At 36.8% G+C, this 17,606-nt stretch overlaps 1 protein-coding gene across 4 annotated transcripts; it reads right to left on the bottom strand.

Annotated features, from left to right (window-relative positions):
- Nucleotides 1–429: 429 nt before the first annotated feature.
- On the bottom strand, nucleotides 430–17,172 carry pxk (PX domain containing serine/threonine kinase). Of its 4 annotated transcripts, none has more exons than XM_067415609.1 (19): nucleotides 16,713–17,172; nucleotides 15,270–15,320; nucleotides 13,911–13,958; nucleotides 13,588–13,774; nucleotides 13,421–13,498; nucleotides 12,005–12,078; nucleotides 11,636–11,710; nucleotides 8,216–8,320; nucleotides 8,008–8,109; nucleotides 7,498–7,659; nucleotides 7,121–7,238; nucleotides 6,115–6,193; nucleotides 5,852–5,900; nucleotides 5,656–5,733; nucleotides 5,338–5,424; nucleotides 5,190–5,253; nucleotides 3,511–3,564; nucleotides 3,037–3,064; nucleotides 1,812–1,951 (listed from the first exon to the last, which is right to left on the bottom strand). In XM_067415609.1, exons 1-18 carry the CDS (start codon nucleotides 16,824–16,826, stop codon nucleotides 3,048–3,050), a joined length of 1,542 nt encoding a protein of 513 aa, XP_067271710.1. In that variant the 5' UTR covers nucleotides 16,827–17,172; the 3' UTR covers nucleotides 1,812–1,951; nucleotides 3,037–3,047. The 4 variants fall into 4 exon arrangements, with proteins under 4 accessions (XP_067271708.1, XP_067271707.1, XP_067271710.1 ...); XM_067415608.1 differs by having other exon boundaries at nucleotides 3,511–3,567; nucleotides 16,713–17,169; XM_067415607.1 differs by lacking the exon at nucleotides 3,037–3,064 and having other exon boundaries at nucleotides 430–1,951; nucleotides 16,713–17,170.
- Nucleotides 17,173–17,606: the final 434 nt, after the last annotated feature.

Below are 17,606 nucleotides of genomic sequence, written 5' to 3'. Positions count from 1 at the left end.
CATATTAAAATATATTATGAGAAATAGTATCTGAAACTAAACAGTAAATTAATAAATAGGGGTTAATATGTGTATATATATATATATATATATATATATATATATATATATATATATATATATATATATATACATACACATACATACATACATACTGTAAACACACACATATATATAGATATATATTCACACATTTATTATGTAAAAAAAACTTATGCCAGTTAAATGTACAATATATCAATAAACTTAAAATGAATAAAGTGTATCACACATAGATCAATTTATCTATGTATACATTTTCATGTGCATATACAGCTGTTAAATGTTTTTTTAATAGAATAATCTAATATATATTATTCACTATATTTATTACTACATAATCGTTATTTACTAGTTTATGTTAGTTCGAAGGAATTAAACCACACAAGATCTGTTCCATTGTCTTTACTTCACAACTAAAAGCACAAGACCATTCTTTTAAAATATTGCCAATACAAGATGTTTTTTTAGAACAGGGGAAACATTTCTTTTAGCAGTTTGAGGATGTTCACCTCCAGTGCTTTTAACAACGGTTGTGGCAACTGTACAGAGGCAATTATCAGTGGCAAATTTCTTCATTATCAAACACAATGATTCCTCTCCTGTCCTGGGACATACAATAAATCTCTCTGTAAACTTAGAACATTTATTCTTCTCAAGACCACTGCTAAATATTCAGTGGTAAAGTGCTGTAGCCAAAATGAAAACATTATTAAATTCTTCCCCCACGATAATAACAAAGCTAGGAATATGCATTACGGTATTTAGCTGTAATGTTTTCACTGTCTGTATGACTATGTACAAATGAGTTTACAGTTACAAGAGCAAAAGACAAATTGTATTATACATCGTTCTAGATTACAAATGAATCTGAGGATCCTGCCATAAACATGAATTACAGAAGTTACTTTCTCCCTATATGTGTGCAAGACAAGAAATCACTTCCATTTACCACCAGACTGCAACAACCAATAGGATTAGATGGTGTAAGTGACATCACCATGGCCATTATATAATCATGTCAGTGGTAAATCAAAGCCATTGTTTATCTGGTACAGCGGCTGTGTCATTAAGGGGCATAAATGATAAACGCATCGTTTAATAGCCGCTATTTGTGCAACATGTTGATTGTGATTTTGCAGAACAGGATACGAATATTACTTTCTTCTGAAAGAAAATTAGAACAATGTAGCTCAATATTTCCGCAGGAAAAAAACTGAAGAGAACAAAGAACGCTCTCAGCTTTTGTAGGCACAATGGTAAATGTGGCAAACATTTAAAAAAATATCATTCAAATCCCTCCAAAATAAACCATAACCAAAGTTGAAATACATCGTCAGAATCAAACATCACTCGTTTTATGAACCAATAGTAAAATCCAGTTACATTGCCATTCAAAGTAAATGTGCTGCCCGCATTCTCCACCAACTTGTGTCTTCAAAAGTCAGTACTTTAAAATGTAGGTCGCCCGAATGAGTGCGCATGTCCGTTTTTTAAATATGACAGCTGGTCCAAGCAGAATTGTTTATGTTATACTGAGAAAAAAAAATGCAGGGCTCCGTTGGAATTAAATGTGAATAAAACAAACATTGAAGAAGTTCAGATACAAACAGTCACTCTTCACTGCTAGACGCAAGTTGCTAAAAGACTTAGAGTGGACGAATTGCACTAAGACAAAGATGAGCGTTTTTCCCCCCTCACAAACGTGGGGTACTGTTGTCAACAGTATCTGCTTTTTTCAGTTTGCCTTTGTTGAAGGACTGGATGGAGCTGAGGAGGGCACCCCGGCCTGCGCCATTGGCACCGGGAGGTGAGAGGGGCGGAGGGACGGGTTCAATCCCAGGAGGAGGGGGCGGCGGAGGAGGAGGAGGAGCAGCAGCAGGAGGAGGAAGAGGAGGCGCTGGAGGTGCTCCTGCCGGAATCAGAAATCAGTCCATTAAGATCGGTCGCGTTTCGGTAATATACCTACTCACAGTCCTCTGCGGTATGTAAATAGGAAGCGATACAATGCAACAGCCATTTAGAATTATACACTTACCACAAAATGCAACATTTAAAGTCAACATGAAAGTAATTAGTGACCAATATCGATTTTGTGGCCAATATAAACCTGAAGTCTATATGATATTTTTCACATAAAGATAAAGGTAACACTAATTTTACATACAGCACACAGGGTAAAATTACATGAATATAACAGTGGGCTACTGAATATAGTGCAAAAGGGTTTAAAGTTAAATAAATGCAATATATATTTTAATTTATAATAATAGTTATGATAATATGTATGTATGTATGCATGTATATATATATATATATATATATATATATATATATATATATATATAGTGAATGCAGCATACTATATAATGTGATAAAATATAATTTAAATATAATTATTTATTAATTATGTTATACTTAAAAATATGAGGTATAGAAAGGAAACTTCCATTTCATGTTGACTTTAAATACTTAACGCTAATTTGTCGATACTGTCAGCATTTACTGACCAATCATCTTCTTGCAGAGCAGGACAGCATGACTCATCATGCCTTCTGAACCAATCAGCAAGATGCCAGTATCGTCAAAAAAACTAGCTGCGCTCAGTTGCAATTGCTTTAAGATCACATTTTTTATTCTTCATTCAAAAGATCATCTAAAAAATGGTATCTTAAAAAAACAAGTATTATCAGTTACTAAAATAAACATTGCATATGTAAGACAAAAACAACCATCACAATCCACAAAAACAAAGTGCTTGTTGTTAGAACGAGAATTTACCCTCTGAAAAGCCCAATTTTGTGCCTTGACAGACAATTGCAGATTGTGAACTTTTAAAGTTGCATTAACCCTTCTCAGTAGGCTGGGAAGACCTCATTCGCATGCGTTAATATTCATGCGTCTCAGTTTTGCTGTCGGGAATCGGAACGTACTACTGAGGGAGGGTGAGCTGCAACTTTATAGTGGAAATAGATTATTATTATTGAATTACTTTACCCCACACACGTTCAAAATGGTGCATGCTCTAGTTTTGAAGACAGCATGTAAGAGAGGGGGGGGGAGAGAGAGAGAGGCACACACACACACACACATTACTGAACATATCAGAATGAGGAGACACATTGGATGTTAATGATCTGGTAAGATGAATGGAGATTGCAACCGATTTCATATGGAATTTGATGATTGCTCATTGAAATGAGAGAGATTAGGTCATGATTGATCTCTAGTTGATAGAACAAAAAATCAGATGATGTTAATGCGCCTGTGAGATACAGTCAAAGACATTTTACCACATCATGCAACAAATGTATAAATACAGAATCACTTGTGATATTTAAGGAAAACTTTGATTGTTTTGATTGGACATACTGACTGATGAGAGGGAATGTTTGGATAAAAGATGCACAAACCAAGAAAGTTATAAGTTTATATAATGATGGAGGATGGACAGTTATAAACGAGACGTACCTAGTAGAGTAGTGGGTGAGGACGGGCAGGTTGGAGGTGAACTCGCCCCAGAACCTGCTAGAAGACCAATAATATGAATTTTTACTGTGCTCTTTTACTGTATTTATTTTTTGACATATTTATCTCTGATCAGGTAGTAATAAAGTTCAACAGAAGGGTGCTGATTGTAAAAAAAGCCATTCAAAATCAGATTGTTGTGTAATAATGATAAACCTCTAAAGACTTAGCTAGCGATGATATTTGCTTCAATAAAAGTCACAAGTTTATGGAAGTTTGTTCATGCAACTGAATTAAAAAAAAACTTTTTATCTTTGATTTTTTTTCCCAGTATTGCGTGATATAAAGGCAAATTATGAGTCATAAAGTCAGAATTGTGAGATATTAACTGGCAATAAAAAAACAAAACCAAAAAACCATTGCGAGATACAAACTTGCAACTGCACGAAAGTCAGAATTGAGAGAAGTGTGTCAAATTTGTGACAAAAAAGGTCAGATTTGCAAAATATAAACTCTGAATTGTGACCCTGGACCGTATGGGATAAGTCGCATTGGATATATTTGTGGCAAAATAATACATTTTTCTTTTATGCCAAAAATCATTAGGATATTAAGATCATGTTCCATGAAGATATTCTGTAAATTTCCTACCATAAATATATAAAAACTAGGGCCAGGACACGATTAAAAAAATTAATCGAATTAATTAAAGGCTTTGTAATTAATTATTCGAAATTAATCGTATTTTAATTCCATATAAATATTTGACCTGAGAACACTGAGAAGTAATTTTTCACATGTATTTTTAGTATACCATTGAATAATGACTGAATACATAAGCTTAATCAACAAAATATTGTTTATTTATTTCAGTCCAGCAGACCAGTGCAATGTTTGCCATTAAGTGTAGCAAAAGCATATTTGTGATATTTGAGGCTTGGTGTGCTGCGGTGATACGCAAATTCCTTGTTGTATAGCTTGCACACAACCATGCTCTTGACGACGCTTCCATCCTTTCGTTTTTTAAAACAAATTTCCCATCCACAGGGCCAAGCAAAGCAGTCTCATCAGCTTCTTCGTTCATGTTCACTATGGTTTGTTGTTGTCGTGACTCCGGAGCGCTAGTTGGTGTTCCAGTATAATCGGTCCGTCGAAACTCATTCATTGAAAAACGTTCCGCGGTGCAAAATAAGTGTGGATAAAAGTATGTTATTTATTTTATAAATAACATATAAATTATTTTATTATAATTAAGATTAATTAATCTTAATTAACGCGTTAAAGTCCCGGCCCCAATAACAACATATATTATTATAAGTAATATGTGTTGCGAAGGATTTCATTTGGACAACTTTAAAGGTGATTTTCTCAATAATTTAGACTTTTTTGCACCCACAGATTCCAGATCATCTCGGCCAAATATTGTCCTATCCTAACAAACCATACATCAATGGACAGCTTATTTACTCAGCTTTCAGATGATGTCTGAATCTCAAAATTGACCATTATGACTGGGCTTGTGGTCCAGGGTCACAATTGCAAGAAAAAAAAAAAAACTTAATTGTGAGATATAAACTTGCAGTTGCAAGTCATAATTGAGAAAAATTGCCAAAACATACATTTTGGCAATAAATTACAGTTGTTTATTAATAAAGGAAAGTTTGATCATAAATGAAACTTACCAGAGTTGTTATTGTATTTGACAGAAAGATCCTCCTCATTTTCATATGTCGACTGTCTCGATTTCTGAAACCAAAATAGGCATTTTGGTTTTAAGAACAGTGGTTCAGTGTGAATCCTAATTATGGTAAAGCGTTGAAACTCATGTACCTTCCTGGCCAAGATCTTCCTCTTGCGCTTCTCCTCCTCTGAGCCGTGGTGCGACTGCGCTCGTGTCAGCCTCTTGTGCTGGTGGATCTGAAAACACACCAGGTTTCGGTTCCATACACTTAACGGGACTTTTGAAGAAAAGTTGTCAGGATTTTCCAGTTACATCAGACTTGGACAGGACAGCATGTTTAGTTAAGTTTTTTAGATTGAAATTGGCATAATGTGTGTTTGCGACACTGTGGCCTAACGTCCCTTAAGAATGCAGCGACAAACACTTTTTCCACAAGAGACCAAAAGTGAACAAATCAAGGCACTAACCGTCCTCTGTTCCTCCACTAGACGCTTCTCCAAGCATTCTTTAGATGATTTCAAAGCTTCTTTTAATTTTGAGCTGATCTGTAGTTCGGAAAGAAAGACAAAAAAAAAAAAAACGATTAGTTTGTAAAACTAAAAAACCCTAAAAAAATGATTAGCTTCATATATATATTTTTGTACTTCAGTTTGTTTTGTTTACCTTAAACTGGGGTTTCTCTGAGTTATACAGCGGCACGTCATTGAATAACCTGTTAAAACAAGAGTCAAACTCAGAAACCGCTTGCGTTTCGGCTTTCAACCACATGCTTTAGATTCACAGTAACGTGACAGTTCAAAAATGAAGACTGCTTTGTACTCATGACTCACAGGACAAATCTCACAAAACTTGCAAATTGTAAAATTTCTTATTCCTTTTGTGAGATTCTTTTCTGAGCACAAGCAGGCCTGACAATCGTAACTCACGGTGTTTGTAGAAGTTGGGAAACGGTTGGCATTCCTGTTTTGCAAGCTTCTGTGGACAGGATGGACTGAAGGACTGAGACTGTGGGAAAATGGAAAACAAACAGTTATGCATTACATTAAAACATTAACTACAAACATTTGACCCAAACCCTTTGGGATTCCTGCTGTAGGCTGTTAACTATTGCGTAAACCGTGCAACAGCTCATGTTTTTAGCTTGAAAAGGCAAGTTCAACTTATTAAATGAACTACAACTAATGTAATTATTGATTTAGCCTATTATACATACGACATGCCTTCCACATACAGACAGTAATCTGTTCAGTGCTCCTATGTGCCACTTGTGTGCTCATGTATGAAATACTTTGGCTAATCTGATTACGGTTTAAGTTAGTCTAGCATATTTTACCTTGTTTAAAGTGCCCCAATTATGCTGTTTTAAAGGCTCCTAACTTTGTTTTGGAAGTCTCTTACAATATACTTACATTCATGCAAAAAAAAAAAAAAAAAAACACTTTAATTTTCTCATAATATACATTGCTGCATCAGCTCTTTTCTCAGTGTATGGTCCGATAAAGGATTCTACTCTGCTCTGATTGGTCAGATGGCCCAGTCTGCTCTGATTGGTCAGATAGTCCAGTCTGTTGTGATTGGTCTAACCTGCTGTGAAGCCCATTGCAATATCTGAATTTCAGCTCAGGATGTTCCTCAACCTTTGATACAAACAGTAACGATGATGTTCGTATAACTGTATTAATTCAAGTCCTTATCCTTTGAAAGTGCACGCAGTGTGGCCAAGTTTAGGTTCTTTAATCTGGGAGACCATAACTTTATTTATTGTGCAGTCCGATCTTTAAAACTTTGCAGACCTTTTACATTAACAAATAGTTATATTACACATTACTTGAAAAGCATAATAGGGGCACTTTAAGTAGAACTTTTTCTGCAGATTACATATGGACTGACTCCAGAGAACATTCCTTAAGGTGAACAGAAGATCATACTGACCTACAGATGGGAACGGGGCCGGAGGATACTGATCTACGGGCACGGCATCCGGCGGGCGGCCATATGTCATTTCATAAAGCAAGTGTCCAAATGAGTAGACGTCTATGCTTTCTGTAGTCTGATAAAGGAAAAAAAACATCAGCTTTTAACATTGCACATTTTAATTATTAATATAGTATTTAAATGATTTAATATTAATAAGAAAATACAAATAATTCCTATTTACTGTAACAATTATTTCATAAAAAGTTAAATACTAAAATAATTATTTATATTAAAAATAACAAATATTTAGACATTTTATTAATCAATATCTAATCATTTAATTTGTACATTTGGTTTTAATTTGTACTATAACAATTATAAAGATATCTTACATTAATTTTCCTGAACTGTGTTACATATGGTCTGTAATATGACGGCAGCCCCAGTAACGAATTCTCTATATCCAACAATTTACATGTGTTCTCCTCGATCAGGACGTTAGACGCATGGAGATGCCCGTACGGAAAACCCTTGTCATGGAGAAATTTGAGTGCCTGGAATAAAACAGAAATTACATTTACATTTAGAAATACGACAGAGAAAAAAAACGTATGTTAAAGTTTGAGGTAAAATAATAGTTAGCCAACTCAAATTTACCATATATAATTTTTTAATGTTTCAAAAAGAAGTCTCTAATGCTCAGTAAGGCTACATTTATTTGTTTACAAAAAGAATAGTCATAGCACAAATCTATAAACCAAACCTTAGACAGGATGTTTGAGAAATATTAAATAAAAAAGGTTGCTTTACACGCACAGTAAAAAAACAAGTCTACAAAAATCAAGCTAATTTCTTCGGAAACTGGTTATTCTGAACATAAACTGTTTAATGTGTTCACAGACCTCCAGAATCTGTCTTCCGTATGTTCGGATTTGCAGCAGCTCCAAACCCTGGATCTTTTTGGGGTTGCAGTACTTCTTCAGAAAGGGCTCTTTAGGCTTCACCTGGAGGATCGACACAATTCAAAACAGAATTCAAATTAAAGTAAAGTATGCTAAAAGTTACAATCTAAAAAAATACATTTTTGATGAGTCTGTCAAGAAAACAAACCTTGCAAATGTGATCCCTAAGCGTTCCTTTCTCGCTGAAAACTCTAATGACTAGTGCAGACGATTCGCTGCTAGTGGCGAAACTGACGGCAGCGATGTTTGAATGCTATGGGGGGAAAAAACACAAACACCTTCAACTAAACTTGTTCTTTAAATGTTTTTGTCCATGTAAGTCACTGACACAATTTTAGGATGTTTTTGGAGTTATCAGAGTGTTGCTATTTGGTTTCTAAAAGGTGTTTTGGTTGGTTGCTAGGTACTATATAGTATATTTTTTATTAGTCATATAAGATAGGTTTGTAGAAAAGCCTGGAAAAGGAATGAAACAGGAACCATTAGCCCTCACTTTGCCTTTAGGTCACTAGGACCACACTAATCAGTACAATGATATTAAGCTGTTCTTTTTTATTTAGATGTTATGTAAACTTTCTTGATATATGGTTTTTAATATAATCTCTTGATGATTTACAAAAAAAAAAGACCAGTTGGTGGCACGCCACTATTAAAGAGAAGCCAGAAAGATTAGGAATTAATTGCGGCAGGCGAAAGGAGGTTAGGTTCATAAAAGCTGAAGATTACCAAATGTACGCTCATTGGTTAAACATGTAAGAGTGAGATTGTTAGATATACAGCTGGAATCTCAGCTTTGTTTGACTGGAACAATAAAGTCTGATCTTTGGCATCTGGAACTTCTTGACTTGAAGATTAGCAAGGAAGAGAAGGCTTTTTCCACACCAATTGCTATGACATTATGAACACTAGAATTCAGACCTCCTGCATGTTTTCCCATGAGCCTCAAGGTCAGAAATGGCCTTGTCATGCATTCCTCATTACCGTGTATCTCAGTTGGATTGCTTTAATCTGCTCATCTGGAATGTAGACATCATGATCAGATGTCTGCCTTCATATGACTGATGATTTGCCTTGAAGTAACCATTAAAGGGAAATTGTTGTTCCAAACCCATAAGACTTCAGTTCATCCTTGGAACATAAATGAAGATTTTTTTAAAAACAAATTCCGAGATATCCCTGTCCCTCTATTAAAAGTCTATTCAACCAAACCTGAAACTGTGAATCAAGTGAATCCAAGACTTCTGAAGAGATATGATCACTTTATTTGATGAACAGATTTAATTTAGGCTTTTATTCACATGTAAACATTGATCAGAGAACATGCATTGAGCACACATTTATAGGTAAATGGAAAGTCAAGCATGAGAACCAATGAGGCTCATTCCATTTATCATATCTAATGTGCGCATATTAGTGTTTATATGTGAATAGCTTAAAATAAAACTGTTCATCATAAAGCGAACATGTCTGTTCAGAAGACTCGGATTAAACATCTCAAATCATATGGAATTCTTTAGCCACCGTAGGAACTTTGGGGTGGTACCGCAAGGACCAAGGTCTAAATGATAAAAGTCCCTGCTCGTATAGTACTTTTTCAAAGATCAGTAACTTTTGGTGGTGAGACTGAGGAGACTGGGCTGAGCATGGTGATTGGTTCACTCAGCATTTTGATTAGTTGACTCCACGCAGCATTTTATATCAACCACCATTTTTAAAAGTCTGTTGAGGTGCGTGCAGTAAGAGTTGTTTGCTATTTGAATAAAAACTTGAGTTCCTGGGAAAAATTGATCCAGGTAAATTCAGTAAAACGGGGTGTTTTACAACCACTATATAAACATTTTGAACTTTCAGAGTTTTGGGTTAACAGACTATCCATGGAGGGACAGAAATCTCTCAGATTTCAATAAAATTCTTCATTTGTTTTCCGAAGATTAATGCAAGTCTTATGGGTGAGTAAATGATGACAATTTTTGGGTGAACTATCCTTTTAATTAAAACTAAAGCTATTAAAAACATTTCTATTAATTTACATAAAAACTGAAATAAAATAAAATATTAACTGAAAAAAATTGCCTTGAAAACTAACTGAAATAAAATAAAATATTAACTGAAAAAAATTGCCTTGAAAACTAACTGAAATAAGCTGAAGTTGAAGCACTAAAATTACTAACTGGAAGTAAATAAAAGCTAAGGGTACATTTATACAACAACAGTGTACTAAAAATATCGTTCACACGGATCCGCAAAAACATTAAAGGGGGGGTGAAACACTCAGTTTCAGTCAATCTCATGTCAATCTTGAGTACCTATAGAGTAGTATTGCATCCTTAATATCTCCGAAAGTCTTTAGTTTTATTATATTTATAAAAGAAATATAGGCTGTACCGAGTCTTTCCGGAAAAAAACGAGCGCCTGGAGGCGTATCGTGTGGGCGGAGCTAAAGAATGACGATCGCGCACAAAACGGTGACTTCCCCAAGCGTGGAGAAACCCATGGCTATCTCAGCTAATACAGATATGATCCAGAATCAAATCTGAGGCTGAAATAAATTGAACAGGAGAAACAGCAACAGCAGGACGTCCGTCTCTGTGGTATGCACTGTATTTAGTGGCCTGTCAACATTTGTGTGTGTTTACTCGCAGTTTATGAGGACATGATTCGGTTTATGGACTATTGTATGCGACTAAACCTTAGCAGTAGCAAGCAAAACGGTTTTGCACGTCAGACTAGTGTAACGTTATACATAGAACAACAATGGAGTCCGTTAGCGCATTTGAATGACGAAGCACGCAATCGTGTTGTTTACTGATGTTTACTCACGCGACGATAGCCAACAGCATAGACATTTGAAGCGGTTTTACATTTGAAGCAGTTTTTTGTGTCTATAAAACCTTTTCTTTGACGAACAATTAAGTTTTCTGCTTTGAAATGTACAGAATATTCTTATATTACCATGACCTTTTATATATCAAAAGCTCAAGGGAAAGTTAATTCCTCAATTTATCACCCCTTCAGTCACTATAATAGCAAATATACAAAACTAAAATAACACTGTGTCTAACCCGTGTTTGGGATGTCTACACATGACTTTAAATGGAGTCTTTTGTAGAGTTGGGCTCTCAGTGATCGGTTTAATCTGGCGGTACGGCTGCTGAACTTGAGGAAGCAGGAAAAACAAGAGCACATGACAGCGTTCGCACACAAAACATCCAAACATTCGGGTCTGAACACAAAGACAGGCTCTTTTAGTTCAGTCCCGACAGTGTACCGGCTCTCCTTAACAGCTATACAATATTAGTATTACAATAATTGCAGGGGAATACTGTGTAACAATCATTAAAATAATGTCTAAAAGATAATTTTACTGCAACCATGTTTAGATGAATAATAAATAATTATTATTACTATAATATTTATGCTAAATTGATTTGCAATCTAAATGGACTTGAATTTGTTTTAGGCCCTAACAACCACCAGAAAACCCTAGCAACACCATAACAACACACTCACAACAATTGTGCAACCATATATGAACGATTTTAACCCCACAACTCTTTTTAAGACTTACAGAAAACGTTGGAAGCAGCTTCATTGCAGATTGGAGATCTTTGTCGGACAAGAACTTATCTGGACCCAAATCGACCTATAATTCGTAAGGAAACATTACGGTCAGTACAAGGGTCACACAATGCCGTGGCTTATTATAGAAGAGAATGAAAACAAATACGTCAAGAGAGATTAGTAAATTAGTTAAGTTCTTTGTGCAGCCAATCAAGCTGGTGTTGAGTACAAATAACAAGATGTACTGATTAAAGATTACATAATAATGGGAATTAAACAAGTTGAGGGACAAAGTGCTGGATTAACAGAGCAAGAATATAACAACAACAACAAAAAGTTTTTGATCTGTGTTTGTATGAATCAAAATGAAACTTACCCAACTTAATACTTGTTTCTCTTTGGGCTGATCTTTGTCTTTGACCAAGAAGTACCTCTTTCTTAATCGCCAGCCTATAAAAAAAACAGACATTAAGTGACTGAATAAATATTAATAACTTGAAATCTCACCCCAAATTGAAAAACAAAAACCCAACAAAAACAATATAATATAAAATAAAATTATATATATTAATGCCATTGCATTTACGTATATTTATGTGTAAAAAAATTCAGTCTCAGTACCGTAATACAGTAACAAACAAACATCCAATTTAACAAACCCTTTCCATTTTCATTTTTAAATTAAACAATTTAATCAACATTATTTTTGCATTACAGTACTTATAAAGTAATGAGATTTTTATATTGCGTGACGGTAATGACAGTTTGCAGGAAAAAAGCTTAATTGTCATGAAATAATGCTAAAATGCAAAAAGTCCTACAAATAGGCTTTATTAGCAAAATATCATTTTAATTTCTAATTTTTTCTTTTTTAATTTTGCAGTAAAATTCCCTGAACATGTTCTAATAGGTAAATGTTAAAATATTCGTTAATAAATATCCCTCTGAAAGAAGTTTCTCCTCAAATGTCTCGGCTGTTGTCTGGCATTAGTCTGGAGTCTGCTCAGTTTTTCTACTGCACAGGAGGCGTGATCGACGGGCATAGTTCAAATAACTCTGTACGCAATTGGATAGTCCTTCGACCAATCAGACCACAAGAGGCATAATCAACGGGCATAGTTCAAATAACTCTGTATGTAATTTGATAGTCCTTCGACCAATCAGACCACCAGAGGCATAATCAACGGACATAGTTCAAATTACTCTGTACGTAATTTGGAACCAATCAGACCACAAGAGGCCCAATGTGTTAAACCCGCCGATAGCGTACCCGGTGGATAAGCCAGGCTGTGATTGGTTCCTGCAAAAGTGGCAGAAAGCAGGATAAAAATGATTGTAGAGGTTTCAATGAATGTAGAGGGAAATCAAATCGCCGGCAGATCAGGCTGGGTTTACCCAGTCTATCTCGGCTGTGTTTACAGAGGATGAAAAATTTCCCATGAGCCTCTGAAATCCATCAAGTTGTCAGCAGCCATCAATGTGTCAAAGTGAATTGCAGCGCATGACGCTGGGATCCGAATATAAACAGTGCGTCATCATGAGAAACAAATCCATAAAACGTAAATCATTAACTTTAACAGTTGTGATGAATGTCAAGGCTGACAACATTAATCTTTTGTGGTCAATGTAAAAGCAACCAAAAATTGTATTAATAAATAATATATAATATTATATTATAGTACTGTATAATAAAATATAATGTAATATATTATATTACATTATATTATATAATAATATGCAATCAGATGGAAATTGCCAGCATTTGACCAAATAACTGTACAGCTTTACTCACCAATATCTTTCAACGGCTCAATAACCTCCCATTTTGGATCGGATCTGAAGAACATGGACACCTGCTGTAAGGCTATTTCTGAAAAATAAGGAAGGGGTGAGTTGTAGAAAAATTGTAATGCACAAAATCATATATTTTAGTCTTAAAACAGACCCTGTTTGCATTACCTGTGTAGTTTGCGGCGTAATTGTTAGTGTCGAGAAACTTTTTGACCAGCTCACAGCTGGAGAGGACATGGTGACGCGTGATGTGGTTCAGATAGGCCTGAAGACCCTTCTGACGCTCGGCTATAAACTCTCGGTCCATGTTTCCTAGCAGCTTCTTAGGAGGAAGTGGCAGGTTTAGGCCAGAAATCTATGAACACAGAGAGATTGACTCATACTTACTCTTGAACTGATGAAAGAGCATTTATTTGGAAACAGCAACCGTCAAACATGTATATGGGCACGGATCCTTTTTTAAAAGAAGCTTGTTCTAACAATTTGCTTACCAGTAAACTATTATTCAGCATGTCAAAGTCGCTGTATCGGCGGATGACCTGCGGAAAAAATCAGGACTACAATCAGTCATTCTGAACATAAAGATAGATAGATAGATAAGCAGGCAGGCATACAGCAACAGAAAGAGCGACAGGCTGACAGACAGACAGATAGACAGACAGTGACAGAGAGAGTGACAGGCAGACAGACAGCGACAGAGAGAGCGACAGGCAGGCAGACAGACAGATAGACAGCAACAGGTAGGCAGACAGACAGCGACAGAGAGAGCGACAGGCAGGCAGACAGACAGATAGATAGACAGCGACAGAGAGCAGCAGGCAGCAGACAGACAGACAGACAGACAGACAGACAGCGAAAGAGAGAACGATAGACAGGCAGACAGACAGCGACAGAGAGCAGCAGGCAGACAGACAGATAGACCGCAAAAGAGAGAGCGATAGACAAGCAGACAGACAGATAGACAGCGACAAAGAGCATGACAGCCTGACAGGCAGACAGGCTCTGACAGAGCGTGGCAGGCTGGCAGACAGTGACAGAGAGAGAGAGAGCGACAGGCATTCAGATAGACAGCGACAGAGAGAGCGACATGCAGACAGACAGCAAAAGAGAGAGCAGTAGGCAGACAGTCAGACAGACAGCAACAGAGAGAGCGGGATGCTGGCAGACAAACAGACAGTGACAGAGAGAGCGACAGGCAGACAGACAGTGACAGAGAGAGCGACAGGCAGACAGACACCAACAGGGAGAGAGCGACAGGCAGGCAGGCAGACAGACAGCAACAGGGAGAGAGCGACAGGCAGGCAGGCAGACAGACAGACAGCGACAGAAAGAGCAACAGGCAGACAGACAGACAGACAGCGACAGAGAGAACGACAGGCAGACAGACAGACAGCGACAGAGAAAGCGACAGGCAGACAGACAGACAGACAGACAGAGAGAGCGACAGGCTGACAGACAGACATACAGTGACAGAGAGAGCAACAGGCAGACAGACAGACAGCGGCAGAGATCGACATGCAGACAGACAGCAACAGAGAGAGCGGCAAGCAGACAGACAGCGTGACAGGCAGGCGACAGACAGCGAAAGAGAGAGCGACATGCAGACAGACAGCAAAAGAAAGAGCGGCAGGCAGAGCGACGGGCAGCAGACAGACAGCAACAGAGAGCGCGACAGGTAGTGTCAGAGAGAGAGACAGACAGTGACAGAGAGCGTGGCATGCACAGACAGCGAAAGAGAACGTGACAGACAGACAGACAGAGAGAGCGACAGGCAGACAGACAGCAAAAGAGAGAGAGGCAGACAGACAGCAACAGCGTCAGCGAAAGGCAGACAGATAGTCCTAACTCACCGTCCAACTGTTGTCTGTGGAAACTCCCCTTTGGACACGAATGATATACTCCTGTTAATAGAGACAAACTAATAATGACCAAATCCAAACAAGGAAATATCTACATTAAAATAAGTACAACAACAAGACCCTGCTGAAGAACTGGTTTAGCTGCTCTTCAGCCCCCAGCCTGACTAGTGGAAAATCAACTAAACAGGCCCATCTTTGTTTTTTATTTCATCACAACTACTGGGAATTCAAGAGGCCGGAATCATGTCGTCACAGATTTGTGTTTTTTATGAAAGAATTCATGAAAGAGTGAAGCAATATCAAATCAGGAAGTGAAAATACCGAACGTAACCGAGTCTCCAGAAACCCTGCAACACCCTCACGGTGACCCTGGCGTTTACAGTAATGTCAAAATGCTTATACTCATTAATGTTTGACTCTCCTTTAAAATGTCACCTGATAGTTTCCATAAGATTAAAACAAGAGCAAAGGTACTCAGTTTCCAGAATGCACTGAAACACTACAACACCCACTGTGTGTGACTTTACCACTATTTGTGTGTATTAAGATCATCAATTACTTTCAGAGTACAACATATATTTAATCAATCGTAATAACAAATGATAAGTTAGGTGTAGTTGTTAATCTAGACTGAGTTCTCAGATTGACCAAACTTAAGACATTTAATAGAGTTCACTTAAGCGAAAGTGGTTTACTAGATTGCACTTTCATATGACTGACCCTGAGAAGTGAATAAATGAGAAAGGAAATACACGTATCTGTCTGTTGTGGCTTCGGTTTCGCAGCACGAGGAAATTTTTAGCCAAATGCTTATGACCCTTCTTTCCAATTCCGCCCGTAAAACCACAAGCACAGAGCCAGACCAGTTAAAATGTCACATGAGATCTACAACATAGATGGTGTCTGTCTGGAAAATGCTTTTAAATTGTTTACTTCAAATCTAAATATTTTTTTTTACTAAATAACCCTCTTAATATAATATTTACATAAACATTATGTAAATTTATATTAAAAATAATATAAATTTTCCCTTTTCTTTAAAAGTTGACTGCGTTCAGCATATTTTATTTTAAATAAACAAATATATATTTTATAATCAAAGTTGATTTGCTAAATCTTGAATGTTTAAATTAAAAAGAACGTTTTTTTTTACGTTTTTAAACGACATTTCACTGCATTTACATGTATAGTTCCAGTCTGTAGCGACTATAGACAAACATTAAACAAGATAAACAGTCATCTTTCACAAGAAATTTGATTAATTTGATTTCAATCGACAATTGTTTTGATATTGAACATCAAAACAATATCATAATTGACGTTAAAGCCACATTAATCCTGATCTGCTGGCATTTCAATGCGCATTTATAATCGATACGATGGTTTAATTGATCCAGATCGTTCTCTTCGAGAAGCTCCGGTGGTTCTGTTTACCGTGTGAGACTGTAAACTCTGGCTGGCCTCGATCACGGCGCTCAGCGGCACGGTGTCGTCCAGCGGCGGCTTCCTCCCGGACAACGGTTGCGGCTGCTGCTCCATGAACGCCATCCCGGATCAAAACGACACCAAACAGCCCCGGTTCGACAGGGTTCGGTTTAACCGAGAGCCCACCCCTGTCGGTAAAAGGACGTGATGGTTCACTGCGCGACTGTGCTTGTGACAACGTGGGAGAAACGAATCAGAAACTGCCAGTAAAATGTGACGTAGATGCTCTAGCTGAGAGGAGCTCATCCACTCTGCAGGTCGCGCTCTCGAGTGAAAGTGAATGACATGCGTTTTTGTTTTAGCTTGACCAATTTTATTTTTTAAGCCTGTCCATTTAAAAATACAGAAATTCATTTTATATAGCACTTAAGTTGTATTTTCCGGACAATACAGTTGAAAAGAAATGAAGAAAGTGACTGACGCCATGTTATAGTAAGTGCACTCAAACAGGAAACTAGGTTCACGGCTAAATTCAATCCTATCGTTTCTTGTGAGACTCGGTATAAAATGAAACTTAGCAAAGTAACAAATTTAAACTTCATTTATATGTCTGATAAAATGCGTTTTTGGTTGGAGTTTGTAACACAAGCTTTGCGAAGCTGCTAGCTTTGAGGGTAAATGATGACAAGGGAAAAATCACGTGACCAGGTGGAGTAACATGTGACTCAATATGAATGGGTTCTGTTTTTCTAAATTGTATATTTTCTTGGCAAAACATCCTAATGTTCCTCCCACCTTCAACACGCTACTTATTATTTTGTCTAGATTTTTCCATTTCCCTAATGTACAAAGTATACACCAAGTAAACAACAGATTCAACGTTTTAAGCAATATATATTTAAT

This window comes from Pseudorasbora parva, chromosome 14 (assembly GCF_024679245.1).
Source record: "Pseudorasbora parva isolate DD20220531a chromosome 14, ASM2467924v1, whole genome shotgun sequence".
NCBI classification, from domain to species: domain Eukaryota; kingdom Metazoa; phylum Chordata; class Actinopteri; order Cypriniformes; family Gobionidae; genus Pseudorasbora; species Pseudorasbora parva.
Note: the sequence above shows the minus strand (reverse complement) of the source record. Positions and strands in the feature narration are given on the sequence as shown.

Bases quoted from the DNA above. Each gene is read 5' to 3' on its own strand.
- pxk (XM_067415606.1), bottom strand. From the start codon at position 16,826: ATGGCGTTCATGGAGCAGCAGCCGCAACCGTTGTCCGGGAGGAAGCCG. The intron at 7,239-7,497 runs GTAAGATATCTT...TTCCTTTATCAG, and splicing joins CACAGTTCAGGAAAATTAAT to ACTACAGAAAGCATAGACGT. The intron at 5,254-5,337 runs GTACATGAGTTT...TTTTGGTTTCAG, and splicing joins GGAAGATCTTGGCCAGGAAG to AAATCGAGACAGTCGACATA.